We start from the raw sequence: 20,087 nt of genomic DNA on the forward strand, positions 1-20,087 counted from the left end.
AGTTATAGGTTGGGAGAATTAGTGACTAATTGTTGAAATTGAGATGCATTGTTATTGTGACGCCCGAATTGGGGCTTATATCGTAATAGTGATATGAATTGGGATTACTAGCTTGATATTGAAGCTTGTAGCACGTGTTCATGAGTTGATTGATATCTTGGGATTTTATACATATCTATAGTCTAAGTTGCTCGGACTCGGGTGCGGATGTCCGATATAGGTACGGATCTAGACGTCGGATCCTTCACGGTCTCAATTTAAAAATTCGGGGATGCGGATCTAGAGATGGATACGGGCGCGGAGATTCGGTAAAAAATAATTTAAATATCTAAAAATAGAATTACAAAACAAAATTATGAGATATTATGTGGAAAACTTGAGGACAAAATATTGTTCAAGAAAAAAATCCTGAAAGGAGATAAAAGAAAAGCAATAACATAGAAGTTCTAGCTTTTGCTTTGATTAGAAAATTTCTTAAATCTATTGGACTTTCCCAGTAGATTTTGGTCAAAGTACCCAAAATCGATTGACCAGATCGGGTACGGATCCCATACCCACACCCATGTCGTGTCGACACAGGTGCGGCAACGAAAGTTAAGAGTCCGAGTAACTTAGTCTATAGTATTCGGATACATCATATCATTAAGCATGCATATTCATTCATCTCATGGATCCCTGAGTGGTACCACTGAGAGAAAATTAATTTTTGAAAGAAAATAAAACACCTATTGATTTGGTCTTATTTTTATTATATATTAGCAAGGATACCCATTTTCTTCGTCCTCACAGATTTAATCAAAAGGCTCACATAAAGTTAAGAGTTTCGTATCTTACAAATGTACAATGAAGATGTTGTTGTTGACTTTTCAACTAGCACATTTTCATTTTCTTGTTGTTGTTGACTTTTCAACTAGCACATTTTCATTTTCATTTTCTTTTTCACTCCTCACCTCTTAAATTGGTGTGTTGTGCAATCATCTTTTTTTTTTTTTTGGGTAAGGTGCAATTTTGTAAAGAATTAATTAGAGGTAATATTTAGTAAAATTACGATTGAAGCAGACATAACATAAATATCTATTTTATTTTTTTATTAAATATTATTAGTTTTTTAATGAATAAATAACTTATAACAATTAATTAAGGATAATATAGTAAAATCACGGAGCAAGCAACTAAAGTAGACAGTATAAGCAAGCATGTTGACACTCTATTGCCTGCTTTTCTTGTCTTTCCCTCTTATTAGATAGTAAAAGAATTTTTGCTTACCTTGTGATGATGAACATGTTCTGTGAAAAGTTATAATTAAGGAGTTGATAAAAAAAAGAATAGAAAAATATTTTTTATGAAACAGCCTGAGTCTCCTCAAGAAACAACCTCTTTTTTACCTTTATGAGAGCAGTGTTATGGTGTGTGCTACTTTACTCTCTCCACAACCTACTGGTGAGATTTCATTGAATACGTTGTTATGATTGTGTTAGTTTGTATAATATCGAATCACATGCTTCTCTTTTGATATTTGCTAATTTTCTTACTAAACTAATTACTTTGCCACAAATAGTTTTTTTCCTTTAAATACTCAATTATATGACTAATAATTATGCAAATTTATCACAAGATATGATTAACCTACAATAACATTATACTAATTATGTCGTTGAAAATGTGACACTAATTATATTTATTTGATAAAATCATATATTATTACTTTATTTTAAGTTTTGGCCCGGGCTAAGCACGGGACACATAAAACTAGTGTATATTATAGACGGGGAGATACGATACTTTTGAGTAATTTGGTCCAATGCATATTCCGGATGAAGAGATATGATACTTATGTGTGATTTTGTTCGTCGTAAGATTCCGAGCAGAATATATGGACCTGAGTTCCCCATAGGTCCCATCTTGCAACACACGACTGAAGTGGATGTATACCGGTAAGTATTGCAATTGCATATTCTTTGATTATTACTGTTTATTAAGGTAATCTTTAGTGATTATTGATATTGAACTGCTGGGACTTTTCTGCGTGCAAGGATATTTTAATTTTCTTTATTCGATATAGTTCTCGCTTAAGCTCAGCTGGCCTATGATGCCTACTGAGCACTAGTGGTTGTACTCACCCCTACTTTCTGAATCAAAAGGATGCAGAACCGCACGAGTGGACAGGCGCATACCTTGAATTTATTTGGTATTCGGTTGATCTGAAGTCGTGGTGAGCTCCTACCTTCGGAGACCTCGGTTTCCTTTATCATTCTTTTTGTCTTCTTTATTTTGTCATACAGTTTCATATTGTTCAGTTATGACATTTTGTACTAAAGCCTCTATTTTATTCGTGACAATTGAGTTTTGGAATGTTTTCGGAGTATACTATTCAGTTTCCTTAATGATGGTGATTCCACACCAGGCTCAATAAATAACTGAATGTAGAAAGGGGATCCTAAACTAAATTATCGACTTAAGTTATTATTGGAATGTCATTGTGTCATTCTGTTATTTGCCTATACTTTGAACGAACGTGTATTTGTGAGTTTGGATTACCTACAATGGTGGGTTGGGGTAGTGATACGTGTCAAACGACCCTCATAGCTTTTGATGACGTCCTTGGAGGCCAACACATAAAGACTAAAGCTATGGTCGCCTCGAGGACACAAGAGCCTACATGTAGAGACCATTTTGGGCACTTGATGGAGCAATGCCGAGCTCACGGCTTTGGACACCTTCATTAAGAGCATTTTGGTCACTTCCCTTTGTCCAAATGCACTCCATGGCAGCACATTGTCATCATTTTGTCTTGTCTTGTAATAGAATAAATAGAACATGTTAGGGTTATTTTCACTTAGTTTATGAATGATAAATATCTGAAACATTGAAAGTTCTCTCTTTGAGAGTGTAACACCTTAGTTGTAGGGCTTGGAAAAGACACAACACTGAAATGAGGGCTAATTCAAGTGTGGAATCACTTGAGTTGCAACTTGGCTTGAAACGGTGGTGCTAGAGGAGGTAACATTCCTCTTGTGTCTACGTAGGAGTTAGGTGATTGTCGTGTGTAGGTGTTAAGGGTCCTTAGATTTGATATATCTTAGGGTTCTTAGGATTTATACCTTCATTTGGCTATTTATCTATCCTTTAAATATATTGCAAATCGTGTGTTTGTGCTTGTCTTCTTGTTTCCGTTTTTTGTGTTGTTTGGTCATCTCGTGAGTGGACTGTTTTGTGTCATGTTGTGGGCTGTTTTGTGCCATTTGTTGGTTGATTTTGTATCAGGTAGGTGCCATCACAACGCTGATTTTTTTTTGGATCGTGACATTTACCATTATCGCTTTCTCTCTCACAAGATAAATGCCTTAAGTTCAAAAAAGGGAATTAGAGTATTGGAAATTAATTTGATGCTAAAAGCAAGAATAACCAACATTAGTAAAAATAACTTAAAAAAATATCGTCACTAACAAAAATTATCAGGTACGAAACAGGTTCCTCCGGATAATCTTTGCAAATTTTTTGCCAACAAAAGTTCCACTATCTTATTTTCACTTAAAGGGGTCAGCAATATCAGAACAGATTTAGCAGATATAATCTCCAAGACTATATTGATAGGGTTGTTGCTTGGACTCTTCGAAAATGTCATCGGGTACCGGTCGGAGTCCCCAAAAGTAGTGTATTTTTGGAAAATCTAGCATAGAGTCCGCGCAAATTAGCCTAACAGGTCATGGGTTCAAGCCTTGGAAGCAGCCTCTGGCAAGGTAAGGCTGCATACAAATACACCCTTGTGGTGGGGCCCTTCCCCGGACACCGCGCATAGCGGCAGCTTTAGTGCACCGGGCTGCCCATTTTACCATCCTAATATTTATGCAAGAAGAGTGCTCTATTTTACCATCCGAAAAAGGGCTCCATTTCCTCTTCGTTTTTGCCATATCTTACGAGTTTCATACTTTACCAGAATAGACAAAACTATGATAAAGCAACCAGCAAACATCACTAGAGCAAAAATAATTTAAGCTTCATTGTCAAGAACCTCATGCTAGAAACTCTATAAAATTTAATAATATAATGGGCAACAGTTTAGCATCAACATGTTCCTGAAAAGCTACTTATACAATAAGAACAAATATGTCCAAGAGTTGTATCCGTGAGATAGTTACTTGGACTAAGTTGAATATCTATATATGTAATACTGTGTGTACTCATGTCCTCATTGATTAAAGGGATAATAACATGTTATTCCCTGGACTTCTCCCATTTTTACAGAAAATACTTGAACTTCGCAGGGATCCTATGACACCCCGAAACAATTTTGAAATGGTATTATTACAATTTAAATCCTTTCGCAACCAATCCCAATTTTAACAACGGGAATAATCATGCACCAATCACTGTTTGATACGAGTCAATTTACTTTACTTTTATTTTTTTTCATTTATGGTTAAGCTTGTTTTATTCCTTTTTCATTTCTTACTTTTTACCCTTGCCTATTCTCCTCCATCCCCCACGTCCCCCCTACCCACAAAGCATTTTTTATCTTTTTACTGTTGTGTAAAGACTAGAGAGAGATTTTTGAGATATCAAATGCAAAAATTCCACCACTCAACCTCTCAGTACCCAATTCAACCTTCACCAGTTCACCTCTCCTTGCACAACCATGGCCAATTCGCCAGTTCCCAGAAAATCCTCCAACATCATGGAAAGTTGGCACAAGAATTTGAGATCAAAGATCTAGGAAAATTTCAGTAGTTCTTGGAATTGAGGTTGCTAATCAAACAAAGGAATATTTAAAAGGAAGTATATCTAGATCTTGAAAGAAACTGGTATTGACATGTTGCTTCCTGTGGTTACTATTAGAACACAAGCCACAGAATTCAAAACCACAACACGCCCAAGCTAGCAGAATCGCCTACCAGAGGCAATCATAAGTTACAAACAACGGTTTTGTTGGTCAGCTGATAAGAGAGATACCACAAGTTGATTAAAGGACTCATTTATTCTCTCACACTAGACTAGACATAGCTTATTCAGTTAGCTAGGAGAGAAAGTTCATGCATGATCCCCAAAATTCTCATATGCGAGTTTTCACATCTTGTGGTATCTGCAGAGTGCTCTAGGAATAGGCGACGTTTTCCAATCAACTTATCCGGCGAGTAGTTTACTTCTTGGGGTTTCTTTCAATTTCAAAAAAATTTAAGTGTTGAAGTTTCCAGCAAGAGAAATATTCCAAATTCAAAATTACATTTCCGGCAAGAGAAATATTTTTCGATTATGTTCGGCGACGTTTTCCGGTCAACTTATCCGGCAAGTAGTTCCGGTACAATACTGGTTTTTCAGCAACTAATTCTCCACTGTTGGGGAATTGAAGAAAAGAGGAGCAATGTATAAGAGGAAGAATATAGTTGCAGAGAACTTCACACGTATTTTTCATTCATTCAACTAAACTAAGCTACATAGGACTCTTTAAATAGGAATTAGAAAAAACCTAACCACTTGATAAAAAAAATACCCACTAACTCAATGACTAATTATCCACTAACCAAATTATTAGCAACTAATAGAGATATACTTTAACTAAACTAGGACTCCTAATAAACGTGTTACTCTGCCAACTAACTAGGAAGCACTTACGACCTTTGAATCAATATTTGACACTCCCCCTTGATTCAAAATTACAAACTCCAAGTTTCTGCCGGAAATGATCATGCTTGGCTTATGGGAGTGCCTTGGTGAAGACATCTGCAATTTGATCCCTTGTACCGCAAAACTTCAACTCTATATCAGCTTTTGTTGTCAGGTCACGAATGAAATGATAACGGATGTCAATGTTCTTTGTTCTGCTGTGAAAAGCCGGATTCTTTGTCATTGCAATCATTGCATGCTTTGTTGCATCATTCTGCCGATAGAAAACGTCAATCAACAATCTTCGTAACCATATGGCCTGACATGTTGCTGAAGTTACAGCAACATACTCTGCTTCTGATGATGATAATGCAACCACATCCTATTTCTTTGAATTCCAGGAAATCGCTCCAGATCCTAAACTGAAAACATTTCCAGAAGTACTCTTTTTGTTATCTATAATTCCTGCCCAATCGCTATCATTGTACCCTATCAAGCTGAAATCTGCAACTTTGGAGTACCAAAATCCCGAAGTCAACAGTCCCAGCAACATAATGCAACACTCTTTTGGCAGCATTAAGATGTTGCTTAGGTAGGAAAATGCATATACCTAGACAACATATTCACAGAAAACATGATATCAGGACGAGTATGTGTTAGGTAGTTCAAACCTCCAATCAAGCTTATGTAGTGACTAGGATCGGCAAGATCTGTGCCATCTTCAAGCTGAAACTTTTCATTTGCATTCATGGGTGTGACAGCCACTTTGCAATTATGCATACCAAACTTGAAAAAAAGGTCTTTTGCATACTTCATTTGAGAGATAAAAATCCCATTCTCCACCTGTTTCACTTGAAGACCAAGAAAGTATTGCAAAATACCTAAATCTGACATTTCAAACTCCTTCATCATGCACAATTTAAATTCAGCAACTAAAGTTTCACATGATCCCATATAAATCATGTCATCCACATAGAGAGAAACTACCAAAAAATCACTCGTACCTTGTTTCTTTACATACAGCGTAGGCTCATTCTCACTCCTTTCAAATCCATACCTCGAAAGTACGAGTCAATTTTGTTGTACCATGACCTCGACACTTGTTTTAGCTCGTAAAGTGCCTTCTTGAGTTTGTAAACTTTGCTCTCATTGCCACTAATAACACAATGCTCAGGTTGGGAAACATAAACTTTCTCTTCCAAATCCCCAATTAGGAATGTAAATTTAACATCAAATTGATAAACAGGTCAGCTCAATTTAACAGCCAAAGATAAGAGTATTCTAACCATTTCAAAATGAGCAACAGGTGAAAACGTTTCATCGTAATCAATACCTTGACGTTGTGTATATCCCTTAGCTACGAGCCCGACTTTGTATCTCTGTATACTCCCGTCTGCATGATGCTTGAATTTGAACACCCATTTGAGTCCAATGGGTTCCTTTCCATCCGATAGATTCACCAACTCCCATGTCTGGTTCTTCTCAATTGCTAGCATCTCTTCTATCATTGCATTTTTCCACACTTGACTCTCTGCAACTTCTTTGAACAAGTGGGTTCTGCACCATACAAAGCAAAAGAACAATTCTCAAAATTCTCCCTCAACGATTTGAATTTCATTGGTGGAGTCTCGCTGGAAGAGTTTGTTGAAGATGAGCTGCTGCCACTTCTTTGGGGGGTTAAGCTGTGATCACTTGTTGGAGAAGAAGTGCTTGATTGAGGAGTAGAAAGGCTGCTACTTGCTGGAGAAGAACTGGATGTGTTCTCAGGAATGGAAACTGTTGCAGGTTCTTGCTCAAAAATTTCATCAATAAGTGACAATTTTATATTCGAATTAACATTCCCAGAATCAAAGTTTCAACTAGCATCTTCATTAAACATAACATTTCTACTGATCATAATTTTGCCACTCACTGGATCATATAACTTATAAGCTTTGGATTGTGTGCTATATCCAACAAAAATACATTTTTTTGATTTTTCATCAAGCTTTTGTCTAGCCTGTGAGTTCACCAAAGCATAAGCTATACATTGAAAGACACGTAAGTGGCTTACCTTGGGCTCTCCATGCTTCATATGGCATTTGATTAAGAACAGCCTTGGTAGGTGAAATGTTCGGCACGTAGACAGCAGTAGCAACAGCTTCACCCCCAGATATACTCTGGTACACCTCTGGCTTGCATCATTCTTCTGCCCATTTCAACAACCGTCTGGTTCTTTCGTTCGGCTACACCATTCTGCTCCAGTGTATATGTGATGTGAGCTCTCTGTGAATACCATTTTCCTCACAAAAAGTGTTGAATTCATTTGACATAAACTCACTACCTCTATCTGTTCGAAGAGTCTTGATTCTACAACCACTTCATTTCTCAACAACAAACTTATATTTCTTGAAATTCTCAAATGTTTCAGATTTGAATTTCAAGAAATATACCCAACTCATTCGACTATAATCATCCGTAAAAAGTAGAAAATATCAACTTCCACCTAAGGACTCAACACTCATAGGACCGACCACATAGATCATCATGCACTAGTTCAAGACAACCAGAAGCTCTCCAAGACTTGCTTACAAGAAATGAATTTTTATTTTGTTTCCCATACATGCATCCTTCACAGAATTCAAGAGCATCAATTCTAGGCAAACCAAGAACCATATTTCTACGACCTAATAATTGCAACCCCTTTACATTCAAATGACCATACCGCAAATGCCATAAATTAGCTTCGGTACTACCTTTGGTAACTAATGCAAAAGTTTTAACATTAGAAACTTCACGAGGAAACATTCTATTTTGAGTCATTTGAATGTCAACAATTCTGTATCCTGTTTTTTTTATCTTGAATGCTACAAGAATTGTCATAAAACAGAATGGAATATCCACAAGTTATCAGTTGCCCAACACTCAGCAAGTTATGTGGGATAGACAAGGAACATAATGCACATCATGGAGAAGATTTACATTACCATGAGAAGTTTTTAGAGCAATTGTACCTTTCCCTTCGACTTTCATTGCCTTGTAATTCCCAAGCCAAACATTTAACTTCTCCAATTTCATCAAGTTCTTAGAACAACGACCTTCTGCCAGACATGTGGTTGGAGCAACCACTATCAATGATCCAAACATCATCCGAACCAGCATCTACTAAGAAGGAGTGAGTGATACGAGCCAAATGGCCACCAGAGCTTTTGATGACATCTTGAGAGGCCAATACATGAAGAATCAAGCTTTGGTCACATCGAGGGCACGGGAACATACATGGAGGGGCCGATTTGAGCACACCATCGAGCAATCCCGTGTGTGGAAGGTTGCTTGGGTCTTGCCTTTGATGCCCACCCGAGAGTACGAAGTGGAACCCACGATTTTGGAGCCCTGAAGAGCTTTAAACACTCCAAGACCGCCCCTCCTTTGCACTCCAAGGCCGCCCTTCTCATTAAGGGTGCTTTGGTCATTTTATCTTTCATTTTATCTTTCATTGTAATAGACTATAAATAGTCCCTTACTAGGTCATTTGCTCCTTAGTTTTGTTTATGACGATATTTTGAGACATTCTTGAACTCCTTTGGGGAGTGAACTTTAGTGCAGGGCTTGAAAAAACCAGTTAGTGTTAGGGCTTGGAAAAGCCATTATTGAACATTTCTTAGCAACGGTGGTTGTAAGGCGGAGTTGATTCCCGTAGCGGTCACCGTAAAAAGATTGGTGTTTGGTTATTACGACTTAGAGGGTCTTTGCGTATACACGTGTTGGTTCTCATTGTTTCGTAAGATCTTATGTCATCTTATCTATCCCTTTACTTTATTGCATTTGTGTATTTGTTTCTTGTCTTCTTATTCACGGTTTTTGTGTTGCTGTCATTGCTTGTTAGTATCTTGTTCTCGGCTTTGGCTTGTTGTTCTTGGCTGATTTTGTGTTTAGTAACTTGACCCGTATCATTTGGTATCAGAGCAAGGATTGATTTCGTTCCTACGAGATCAATCTTGGGCTTGTTATCTTGAAAATAAAAAAAAAAAGTGTCGAAAACCGAAAATCCAAAAAGAAAGCAATCTGTCTCGTTTTTGGCCCTTAGCCGAAACTTTGGTCTTTGAATTTTTGTGTGTTTGTATGTTCCAGTGTTAGATCCTTGTCTCCTAACACTAGAAGAGGTGTCCAAATCCAAAAATCTCACAAAAAAAATATTGTCACGTTTTGGTACCTTGGCCGAAACTTGAGGCTTAGATTTCTTGTGTTTTTCGTCTCTCTTGTTGTTTCTAGTGTTAGGTTTTTGTTCCCAAACACTAAGAGAGTCTAGATCTTGGATTTGAGCTTAATCCGGGTTGCTTTGAGTTTTCACCATTGTTGAGTTGAATGTTGAAGAACTAGAAAGGTGAATCTCAAAATTGGAAGGGTTGTTGTTGATATTGTGGCTTGAAAATGTGTTGTTGGTGTTTAGAAGAGCAACGTGAGCTTGGAGAAACAAAAATCATCCAATTCCGAGCTCATTTGGGTTAGGTTCCATGTTTGAGTGTCTTGGAGTTCTTCAAGTTCTTCATTTATTGTTGAACAAGAACATTCAAAAGGTGTTGTTTGATCTAAAAGAGTGGAGAAAAGAGTGTGGTCCCTTGTTAGTCTTAAAACATATTCCAAGAACATACCAAAGAAGAAAGAAGACCAAAAGGCTTTCAAAAGTCTTGTTAACCTAAAGGAGAAAAGAGCATATCCCAAGACATACAAAAAAGGAAATGAGACAAAAGGCTTTCAAAAAGGTGTCTTACCAAAAAGATTCAAGAAAAGTCAAACTCCTTTTGAATTTGAAAAAAGGCTCCAGTCTTGTGTTTTTCCCTCCTAGCCGAATTCCCCTCTTCCAAATTGAAAATTGATCAATACAATTGGAACCAACCCTAAGCTCAAATTTCAGATTCTAAGTTTCTTTTCTTTGTTTCTTTAGTTTCATTTCTTGAGTCTAGTACTAATTAGCAACTAGTAATCACCTACTTAGTTGTTTGAGTTCGTTTTCTTTCGTGTCCTCGTTCTTTGTGTGCTTTTCTCTTTTTGATTCATTGAACTTCTTTGTTTCAAGTTCGTAAGTAGATTTTGTTTTGTGTCTTGAGTCAATCAAACAAGAATCTATTTGGCCGCAAAGTAGTGATTGACACCTTATTGACTACCGGAGTATAAGCAACTTTCAATATTTGTCACTCCAACTGTGAAGATCACATAGGTAAGTGCATGCGAGTGTTGGTGAGGTTGTTTTACTACTAATCTTGTTTGTTTTTTTGTAGGTACAAGGTGATATAAGGGGAACATGTATTGATAGCCTCGAATTATTGTGACTACGACATGGGAGACTATGATTGTAGTGAGGGATTTTATCTCTTCCCCTCATCTCTTCCCCCCTCATGTAAGCATCATTATAAGGTCCACATCCATCATGTTGTCCTCCCCTACCATATCCCTCTACAGGGACGGGTCTATTTGGGTTAAGATGAGCTTGTAGTGGCGTGAGTGGGTTTAGTGGATAATGAGGTCTTCGGTCAAGTGGAGTTTGGATGGGAGGGCTCGGGTTTTGGGGTGGTATTTGGGTTCCAAGTCCTTGTTGGGCTTGATGAAGTGGGGTGGCTTGGCCATTCATGATCTCGGTTTTGGGAGTAGAAATTAGTTTGACTTGTGGCAATTGGTGGTTGTCTTGGGGGATATAACATTTGGTGCAATGTTTCGGGAGTAATGGTTGGTGGAATTGTGAGGAAAAGAAGGTCGGGAATTTCTTTGGCTTTCCACTCATTCTAGCCTCCCAATCATTGATGCCATATCTAAGTCTAATTTCTCAAGACCCGCATTCAACCTAGCCATGTCTCGGGACATAGTTTCAGGGCGGACCAAAATGATATTGGTGGGATTATTGTCCATGGGTTGAGAGTTTGAAGCCTCGAGTTCCATTGCAATTATAACTAAACAAACCTACAAAACAAAACACAAGTTAGTTCACAAACTCCTCACCACACTCTCACACGTCTTGATCGTCTCACACTTGGTCACACAAGTGTTGCAAGGTCGGCTTGCAGTTCGTGGTGAATTGAGGAGTAAGTCTACTCCTTGGTTGAAATGGATTCTTTGCTTGAAGACTCGAGAAAGTAATGTCGCAACTTGAACCAAGAAATACTACAATTCAAAAACGAATAAAGCACCAAAATAACGCTAACACGAAGAACGTACTCAAAAACTAATTCACAACTTAGAAGATATTTACTAATTACCAATTAGTATCAGAGTCAACAAAGTTGAAACCAATGGAAACAAGGAAGAGAAACTAGGAATTCCAAGGTTTTGAGCCTTTTGGGGACGTGGCAGCCAACTATTGGCCGTTGAAATATTGTTGAAGTTGGAGAAAATTTGTTCCAAGAATTTAGTTGTTTAATTTTACCATTGGAAAAAGTTTCGGCTATTGGTATAGGCAAACAAGGTCTTACTCTCCTTTCAAGATTCAAAAAGTCTTCACCTACTTGCACTCTTTTGGCAAGACAAGCTTTTTTGGAATTCTTGTCCCCTTTCCCTTTTTAGACAATCTTGAAAAATGACCTAACTCCTTTTGGGTAGTAAGGCTTTTTTGGGATCTTTTTGTTCTTTGCCCTTTTGGTGATGTCGTGGAAAGGTTTCCAAGACAAACAAGAATCCACACTTCTCTTCTTTGAATTTTTTATCAAACAAATCTTTCTTTGAAGCTTCTTCTTCACCACAACACAAGAACTCAAGAACAACAACAACAAGCCGTCCACTAGTACCACAACACAACTTGAATTTTTTGCTTAAGATCTTGGATCTAGACACTATAAGTGTTCGGGAGAAAGAATCTAACACAAGAAACACCAAAAACACACAAAATACACCTAGATCTAAGTCTAAATCCCGGCCAAGACTCAAGAACAACTACTACTATTTTTTTTTCTTGATTTTCAAGTGAACTAGCCCAAGATTGGTTCCATAGGGATGAAACCAACAACAAGCTCCGATACCAAATGATACCTTACGGTCCAACAAATACCAAAAATAGTCCACAACTTCACACACAACAAGAACACCAAACGAGTTCAAGAAGATAACACAAGAACAAGAAACGAAAATGCAATATATAAAGGATAGATAGAGTGACAAAGCTAATACAACCACTAGCAATCCTAGAATGCTTCAAATCCTAAGACCTCTAACACTTATACAAACAATCACCACACTTCTACGATGACACAAGAGGGACTTTACCTCCTCTAGCACCAACGTGAAGCCAACAATTGCAACTATTTGGTGCCCTAGTTTCGGGTGGAACGTTACTCACAAACCTAGAGAGAAACTTTGGTGTTACAATGTTTCAAGAACTCACAATAATAATCAACTTAAATGTAAAAACCCTAATACTAAACTATATATAATCTCTTATTACATAAAAGATGAATTGTCCAAAAGGCCCTTAATGAAAGGGCGCCCCTCTAGTGTAATAATAGTAGCAAATGGACGGCTTTAGAGTGCATTTGGTCCTTCTCACACTTCAACATTGAACTCCCTTGGATGGCCTCTTGTCTCACTTGCACACACATTGATTTCATAGTCGTGCCCGTATCATTACTTCCCACTCCGAACCTAGAATTGGTGTAAGGTATAACCCCTTCATTCGCAAAGCTTATGAGAGCTATGGTAAGAGTGCACGTGTGGAGTATGAAGATTCATATTCTTCACCTTGTAGTACATCTTATCAAGGTCGAAGTGGCGTGAATCGTTATACTAGTTATAGTGGAGATTGTCCCATGAGAAGAAAGGAGTATGTATCTCCAAAGCCGAAGGGTACTCATGTGCCCAAGGGGTATACTAAGCCTTACAATGTTGATCCAAGCAGAAATATTCACTCCGAAAGGGTCACCATTTGTGGGGTTCCGGGCTGCCTCATTGTGCTAAATGATAGATGCTATAAAAACTGCATCATTCCACCCATGGTTGATCATTTGGGGTTGTTTCGAGAACCTTTACTTGTTCCATATTCCTTGAGCGGGTATAAGGTTACCGAGAGAGTGAAGGTTGTCTTCAACCTATTTGCATACTATGAGAAAGTATGGTGCGATATCTTCCCCTAGAAACAAGGTCATGTAAGCTTGGGTGCCGATTGGTTTGCACAACATAAAGTTCCAAGTGTGCAAAATTGGCCTAAGGTTGTAAGAGATCAATGGGGAAATCATCTCATTATGTTCATTCTTCCCAAATCTCCAAGAGAAGTGATCACTTACTCCAAGCCGAATAATTATGAGAGACGAAAGATTTAGAGGAGTAAGGGTGTGCAAGGTGGCAATCCGAGAGTGGAAAAGGAGAAGTTGTGAAGAGTGAAGTGAGGGGGTTGCCACCAAACCGAGCTAACTATGTTTGTCCTTTTATTTCTAAGGACATTAATGTAGGTACCAACATGGCAAGCGGAGGAGAACAAGTGCTAAAGGAGAAGATTCCTTTTGACGGCTTGACTAGGGAAATTTTAGTTGTTGCCGAAGCTTGTGGAGGACCTTCACACCAAGGTAAAGAAGAATGTGCTCAAAAACTTCAACGTAAAATAGCTACACATTGGCCTCAACACTAGGTGGACATAAATTGATCTTACAAAAAGAGTCAATTCGGTCATCAATAGGATCAACTAGTGTATCCACACTCACAACATGTACATCATTAACAAAAGCCAAAGAATAAATAGAATCACATGTAAGAAAGCTACTACTCACACGCAATGGGCTACTAGCCACACAATCATCATTCACACACGGATAGCCTATATGTTAACCCACTATGGAGTGACAACATTCCTTCTAAAGATGAAAATCTCTTCTTGAAAGATGAAAGTACTCTTAATTGTAAGGAATGTGTAGTCTTGGAAAGGAATAACCAATTGGGTGATGATAGCTTTGAATTGCTTGAATATTTAAGAAATCCAATAGGCGGTTGTTCCTTAAAAAATGATTGCGGATGTGATCCTTTGTATGACAGCCCACTTTTGTTTGATAATTATGAGGATGAATTGCTTGTTTCTTGTGAAGATTTAAGCAATCCCTTTGATTTTGGTGGTGGTATGTGTCCACTTGAGGGTTCCTCCATAAAAGGAGAGTGTCCATTGCTTGGAAATTACTTCTTCTTCTACTATGTGTGACCTTATTGTTAGAGTACTCATGGTGATAACGTTGAAACTAGTAGTGAATACATGAGGACACCCTTGGTTTCTTGTCTGATTATCTTGATTGTTCTAGTGGGATTACTGGTTCTTGTTTCTCTGTTACTTGATAGGAGTTAGTTGACACTAGCATATCTATTTACACTTTATTTACACTTTTTTATCCACGTGTGGGTAGTAGTTTATATCAAAACTTCTTGGGAGGAACACTTACCTTTCGTAGAATTTGCTTACAATCGTGTTATCCACTCGACTATTGGTACGACTCTCTTTGAATGTGTCTATGGTTTTAACCCCCTTACCCCTTTGGATCTCACTCCTTTGTCGATGATGTGATTAGCCTATATAGGAATAACAGGTCGGAACCAATGAAAAAGATGCATGAGAAGGTGAGAATTCACCTTGAAAATCAAGAGGTGGCCAAAAGAGTGAATAAGGGACGGAAACAACTTGTACTTGAACCAGGTGATTGGGTGTGAGTACACCTCCAGAATGATAGGTTTCCAACCCAAAGGAAAGCCAAGTTGACGCCTCGAGGTGATGGTCCAATTCAAGTACTTGGGAGGATAATGGACCTTCCTCCGGAATACCAAGAGCACAACACCTTCAGTGTGCGATCTTTCACTCTTTGACATAATAGAAGATGATAACCCCGTGAATTTGATACACTTTGGGTGAGCTCAAGACCCTCACTAGAAGCCAAGCTAGGGAACTTCAAGTACTCCAAGGGGTTTTCATGAAGCGAGAGGTGCTTGAAGACATCCTATTACTATCAAAAGGGTGTTATGAGTTCATGATTGCGTCTAGGATGGATCAAGGGGCCTTGGAGGGGTCAAAAAAGCGCGAGGCGAAGCTAAACAGCTCACTGGAGGGACCTGCGCACGTGAGCTTCATGTGTGGGCAGATGACAACAGTGGCACATGCAGCCATGACCTGCGTGAGCAAGTGGCCCAAATCAGCTAATAGTCCTTTTTAAGTGAAAATGGGTCACTTTTGGGCCCAAGTTTGTAATAATTAGACTACAAGTATAAATACCTAAACCATGCTTTATTTTCTTTAGTTTTTGCTTGATTATTGGTGAACACTTCTCTAGTGAGAGAGTTGGTGAGTATTTGTTGAACTTTGGCTTAGAAATGAGTGAATTCGAGGGTGTTCCATTTCCTCTTGGTCATTGTAGGAGTTAGGTGTGAGAAAAAGCTTGTGATCGAGGGTATTAGAGTTTATATCTTTTGTTCTTGGTTATTTCTTCTTCTTGCAGTTATCATCTACTTTGATTCTATCTTTACTTTACGTATTTCAAAATCTAGTTTTCATAGTTGGATCCCTATCATTCCCCAAGTTACGCCATCGTCGATAAGTTGTAAATTACACGTACGACTGTCTCTGTCTTCCCAATCGAGCCAGAAGTACAACTGTCTCTTTCTTCCCAACCAAACCAGACAGCTGAAAATTGGATTTGTTTGTCAATTTTATAGTCGCCGGTGAAGTCGCCAGGCGGACGTTTGTTCCAAGTAAGTCGCTGGTCGAATCTCAATTTTCCCCAAAATTTGTCTTGATTATGGTCAATGTCTCCAGATTCATTTGACTGAATCCGAGACGCACCCCGTCTGACACCAGCATCGATGTCGCATCGAGATGGGTTCGGCGGCACAATCGAAGAGTCCACGCAACATAGATGGTGGTTGCAAAGGCGTTACAATTCCCTTTCGTTCATCATAAGAGTTAGGTACTCTTGTGGATTGTTCATTCAGGGTTTTAGGATTTAATATATCCTTTAGTTTCAATTGATTTTCCTTGTTTATGTCTATCTATCTACCTCTATCTTCTATCCTTTAAATTCTTGCATTTCAATTCTATCATTTTCTTTGTTTTCATAGTTTATTTCTCTTTTCGTATTTTGGTCTTTATCATAAATGCGTGTATCTTGTACTCCACCAGGCAAAACATAAAATTGTTCTTGTACTCCACCCATCAAAAAATAAAATTGCATCTTGCACTCCATTATCATGAAGTGCTCAATACAGTTTCTTCTTTGATAATTCCCAATATCCATGATATTTTAAATGCATAAACAAGACATTGTAAATGGTATTTCTGGCTCAGCCAAGACTGAACAATATCCCATGCTTCATAAAATTTAAGAAAATAATGACATGACAATGTAACTTCACATTAGCCGTGAAGAAGGATGAAGCAAGATGGACAAAATGCAACGGCAAATCAGCAAAAATGCTTGAATCTCAAAGTAAACATAAAATGTATTTGAAATTTTTTGAGCACATGGAAGTGGATCTGAAGGATTATAAGAAGGTTTGAATTATAAATCGAATGAAAAGAATATATGAGGTATTCATCAAAATGGTAGATTCAACAAATATCTAATCAACAAATGCCACAGGAATCTTGATAACCATCTACAGTGAAGAAAATTGACCTCTGGTAAGAGACCTGGCGCATAGGTATCATCATCCTCAGCTATGACAAGGACTTCATCACCTTCTTTTAGAACATATCTATCATCAGGATTTATGATAATTTTGCCGCCATCAGCAGCAACCTTAACACCACAAGGAATAGCCTCCGGAAATAATACCAGCACATCTTTGAAGGGTGCACCATCCAATTGAGGCCACCGTTTAATGTAAAATTCTGCATTTTCAAACCCCAAAATGTCTTCCCAAATCTGTGATATTGGATGAGAAAGGGTATTAAACAAGAAAATAATCCAACTCTACCTCAGCAACAAACAGATAACAAAAACAGGATAAAGCCAAAATTGAAGAAATCGACACTATTTTAACATTCAATCAATAGGAAAATTCAATATTATTGTTATCTACAATGAGTCTGCTCATCCATATTCAGTTGTAAAAATTAAGTGGGCATGCCATGTGGGTATCATTATGGTTCCCAATACAATTTGGTAAATGACTGTAATCGTCTTCCATCTTTCTACTCCATCTGGACAAAGGTGTAGCAACTAAGCCTTAACTGAAAATAACAAACCAGTATGCAGATGCAAGTTTGAGAGTATCATTCATTGTAGCTAGGGAATGCATGTGCCCTAAAATAGCACTGAAGGGAAGAGAAGTCTTAACCTTATAATGGATCTTCAGCCCCAAACAGATGGGGCATCAATTTCGAGAGTATGAAATAACAACAAAATCAATGTATCCAGTGATCCAGTGACCACAACAACATACCCAGTGATCCAGTGACCACATGAAACTGAAGCAAAATGTTTACATCAAAATCAATCTTGAAATTCTCTCCTAACACATACACACACACATACATAAATACATACATACATATACTAGACGTCAGGAAATTACATGGGATGGCCCTCATAATGGGTGGCTTTGGATTTTTGAGAGACTAGTCTTCCTTCCTTTTTATGCATAGAACAAGTACATTTTGCCCCTCTATACCTCAAATATTTTTAAACTTTCAATGCTCATTTATCACTCATCTTCTATTTTTCTTTTACTTTTTTATTTTTCCTTGACTTTTTTCCTTGTTTTTAATTCATTTGTCTCGACTTTTATTTTTCTTTTACTTCTTTTTTCCCTTTTTTCTCAAACATTATCTATTTCTTCATTTCTCTTTTTTCTTCTTTTTTTAATTCATTTGTCTCAACCTTTATTTTTCTTTTATTTTTTGTTTTTATCATTCCTCATTTTTACTTTTTTTTTCATTTTTCTCAAACTTTATTTTTTATTTTTTTTTCTTCTCATTTTTGTTTTCTTTATTTTTTTTTATTAATCTTTATTTTTTTCTTCTCTTTTTTACTTTTTATCTCAATCCTTTTATTACTTTTCTCTATTTTGTTTCCTTTCTTTTTTCTTTTTTTCTTTTTTCTCGACTTATTTTATGTTTTGCTAATAAATAGAAAATTGGATAATCCGCAAAGGGATCTTCTTTCTTTGACATCAAAGCAAATTTAAGGGCATGACTAATTGTTTGGAAGTACTCGTGGGGCATAACTTGTTATTTAAAAATCCTTGAGTTAAATCTTGCGAGCTAAGTCTTGCCTCTGGCCTCTAAGACAAGAACTATAGAACATCTCATAAATCAAGACACGATGTGATAGTGTCAACTCTTATCCATGGGACGTAACTTGTTGTTTGAAAGTCCTTGGACTATGTTGTGCCTCTAAAGCAAGAGTTATAGAACATCTCATAAATCATGACATAATGTGGTAGTGTTAACTCTTGACCATGGGGCATAACTTCTTGTTTGAAAGTCCTTGATTTATAAAGCATCTCCTCTTGCCCATGGGACATAACTTCTTGATTGAAAGTCCTTGATTTATAAAGCATCTCATAAATCAAAATATAATGCGGTAGTGTCAACTCTTACCCATGGGGCGTAACTTGTTATTTGAAAATCCTTTGGTTAAGTCTTACCTCTAAGACAAGAGTTATAGAATATTTCATAAATTAAAATACAATGTGGTAGTGTCAACTCTTACCCATGGGGCGTAATTTATTGCCTGAAAGCCCTAGGTCTAAGCCTTGCTTCTAAGGAAAGAGTTATAAAGCATCTTATAAATCAATACATTATGGCAGTGTTAACTCTTGCCAATGGGGCATAACTTGTTGTTTGATGGTTTTTGGGTTATGTCTTACCTCAAGGCAACAGTTATAGAGCATTTCATAAGTAAAAAATATAACATAGCAGTGTTGACTCTTGCCAAATGTACATAACTTGTTTGAAATTCTTTCGGATAAGTCGTGTCTCTAAGACAATAATTGTAGAACTTCTTATAAATCAAGACAAATTGGGGTAGTGTTATTGTTGAACGTCCTTGAGCTAAAGTCTTGCCTCTAAGATAAGAGTTGTAGAACATATTATAAATCAAAACACAATGTGGTAGTGTCAACTCTTGCTCATGGGGCGTAACTTGTTGTTTGGAAACGAATCAAAGAAAAGAAAAAAAAACAATAATAAAAGTTGCGGGAAAAAAATAAAGAAAGATATTTAAAAAGAAAAAAATAGAAATCAAAGAAAATAAAAAGAATATATAGAAGTTGAGAAGATAAAAGAAAAAAAAATAAAAGCGGAGAAAAATTAAATAGAATAGAAAAGAAAAAAAAACAATAAGTTAAAGCGGAGAAAAATTAAATAGAAAAGAAAAAATAAAAAAGCGATAAAAATTTAAAAAAATAGAAGTTGAGAGGAGGAAAAAAAAAGGGAAAAAAGGGAAAAGAAAAAAATAAAAATAAAAATAAAATTAAAAAGAGAAAAAAAAATTGAAAGATAAATAAATATGGAGTTGTTTAGCAATATTTGAGATATAGAGGGGCAAATAGGTAAT

The 20,087-nt window shown here is 37.1% G+C and overlaps 1 protein-coding gene across 7 annotated transcripts in view; it reads right to left on the reverse strand.

Annotated features, from left to right (window-relative positions):
- The window catches only part of LOC107845340 (ion channel DMI1), a 66,390-nt gene that overhangs the window by 31,899 nt on the left and 14,404 nt on the right, over positions 1 to 20,087 (reverse strand). For 6 of the 7 annotated variants that reach the window (XM_047398089.1, XM_016689607.2, XM_016689606.2 and 3 more), the window contains exon 7: positions 17,202 to 17,450. In XM_047398089.1, coding sequence (XP_047254045.1) covers positions 17,202 to 17,450 — 249 coding nt within the window. The remainder of the gene's footprint in view (positions 1 to 17,201; positions 17,451 to 20,087) is intronic. The other variant, XM_016689610.2, reaches the window with a different exon arrangement.

The sequence above is a fragment of the Capsicum annuum genome, chromosome 10 (assembly GCF_002878395.1).
Source record: "Capsicum annuum cultivar UCD-10X-F1 chromosome 10, UCD10Xv1.1, whole genome shotgun sequence".
NCBI classification, from domain to species: Eukaryota; Viridiplantae; Streptophyta; class Magnoliopsida; order Solanales; family Solanaceae; genus Capsicum; species Capsicum annuum.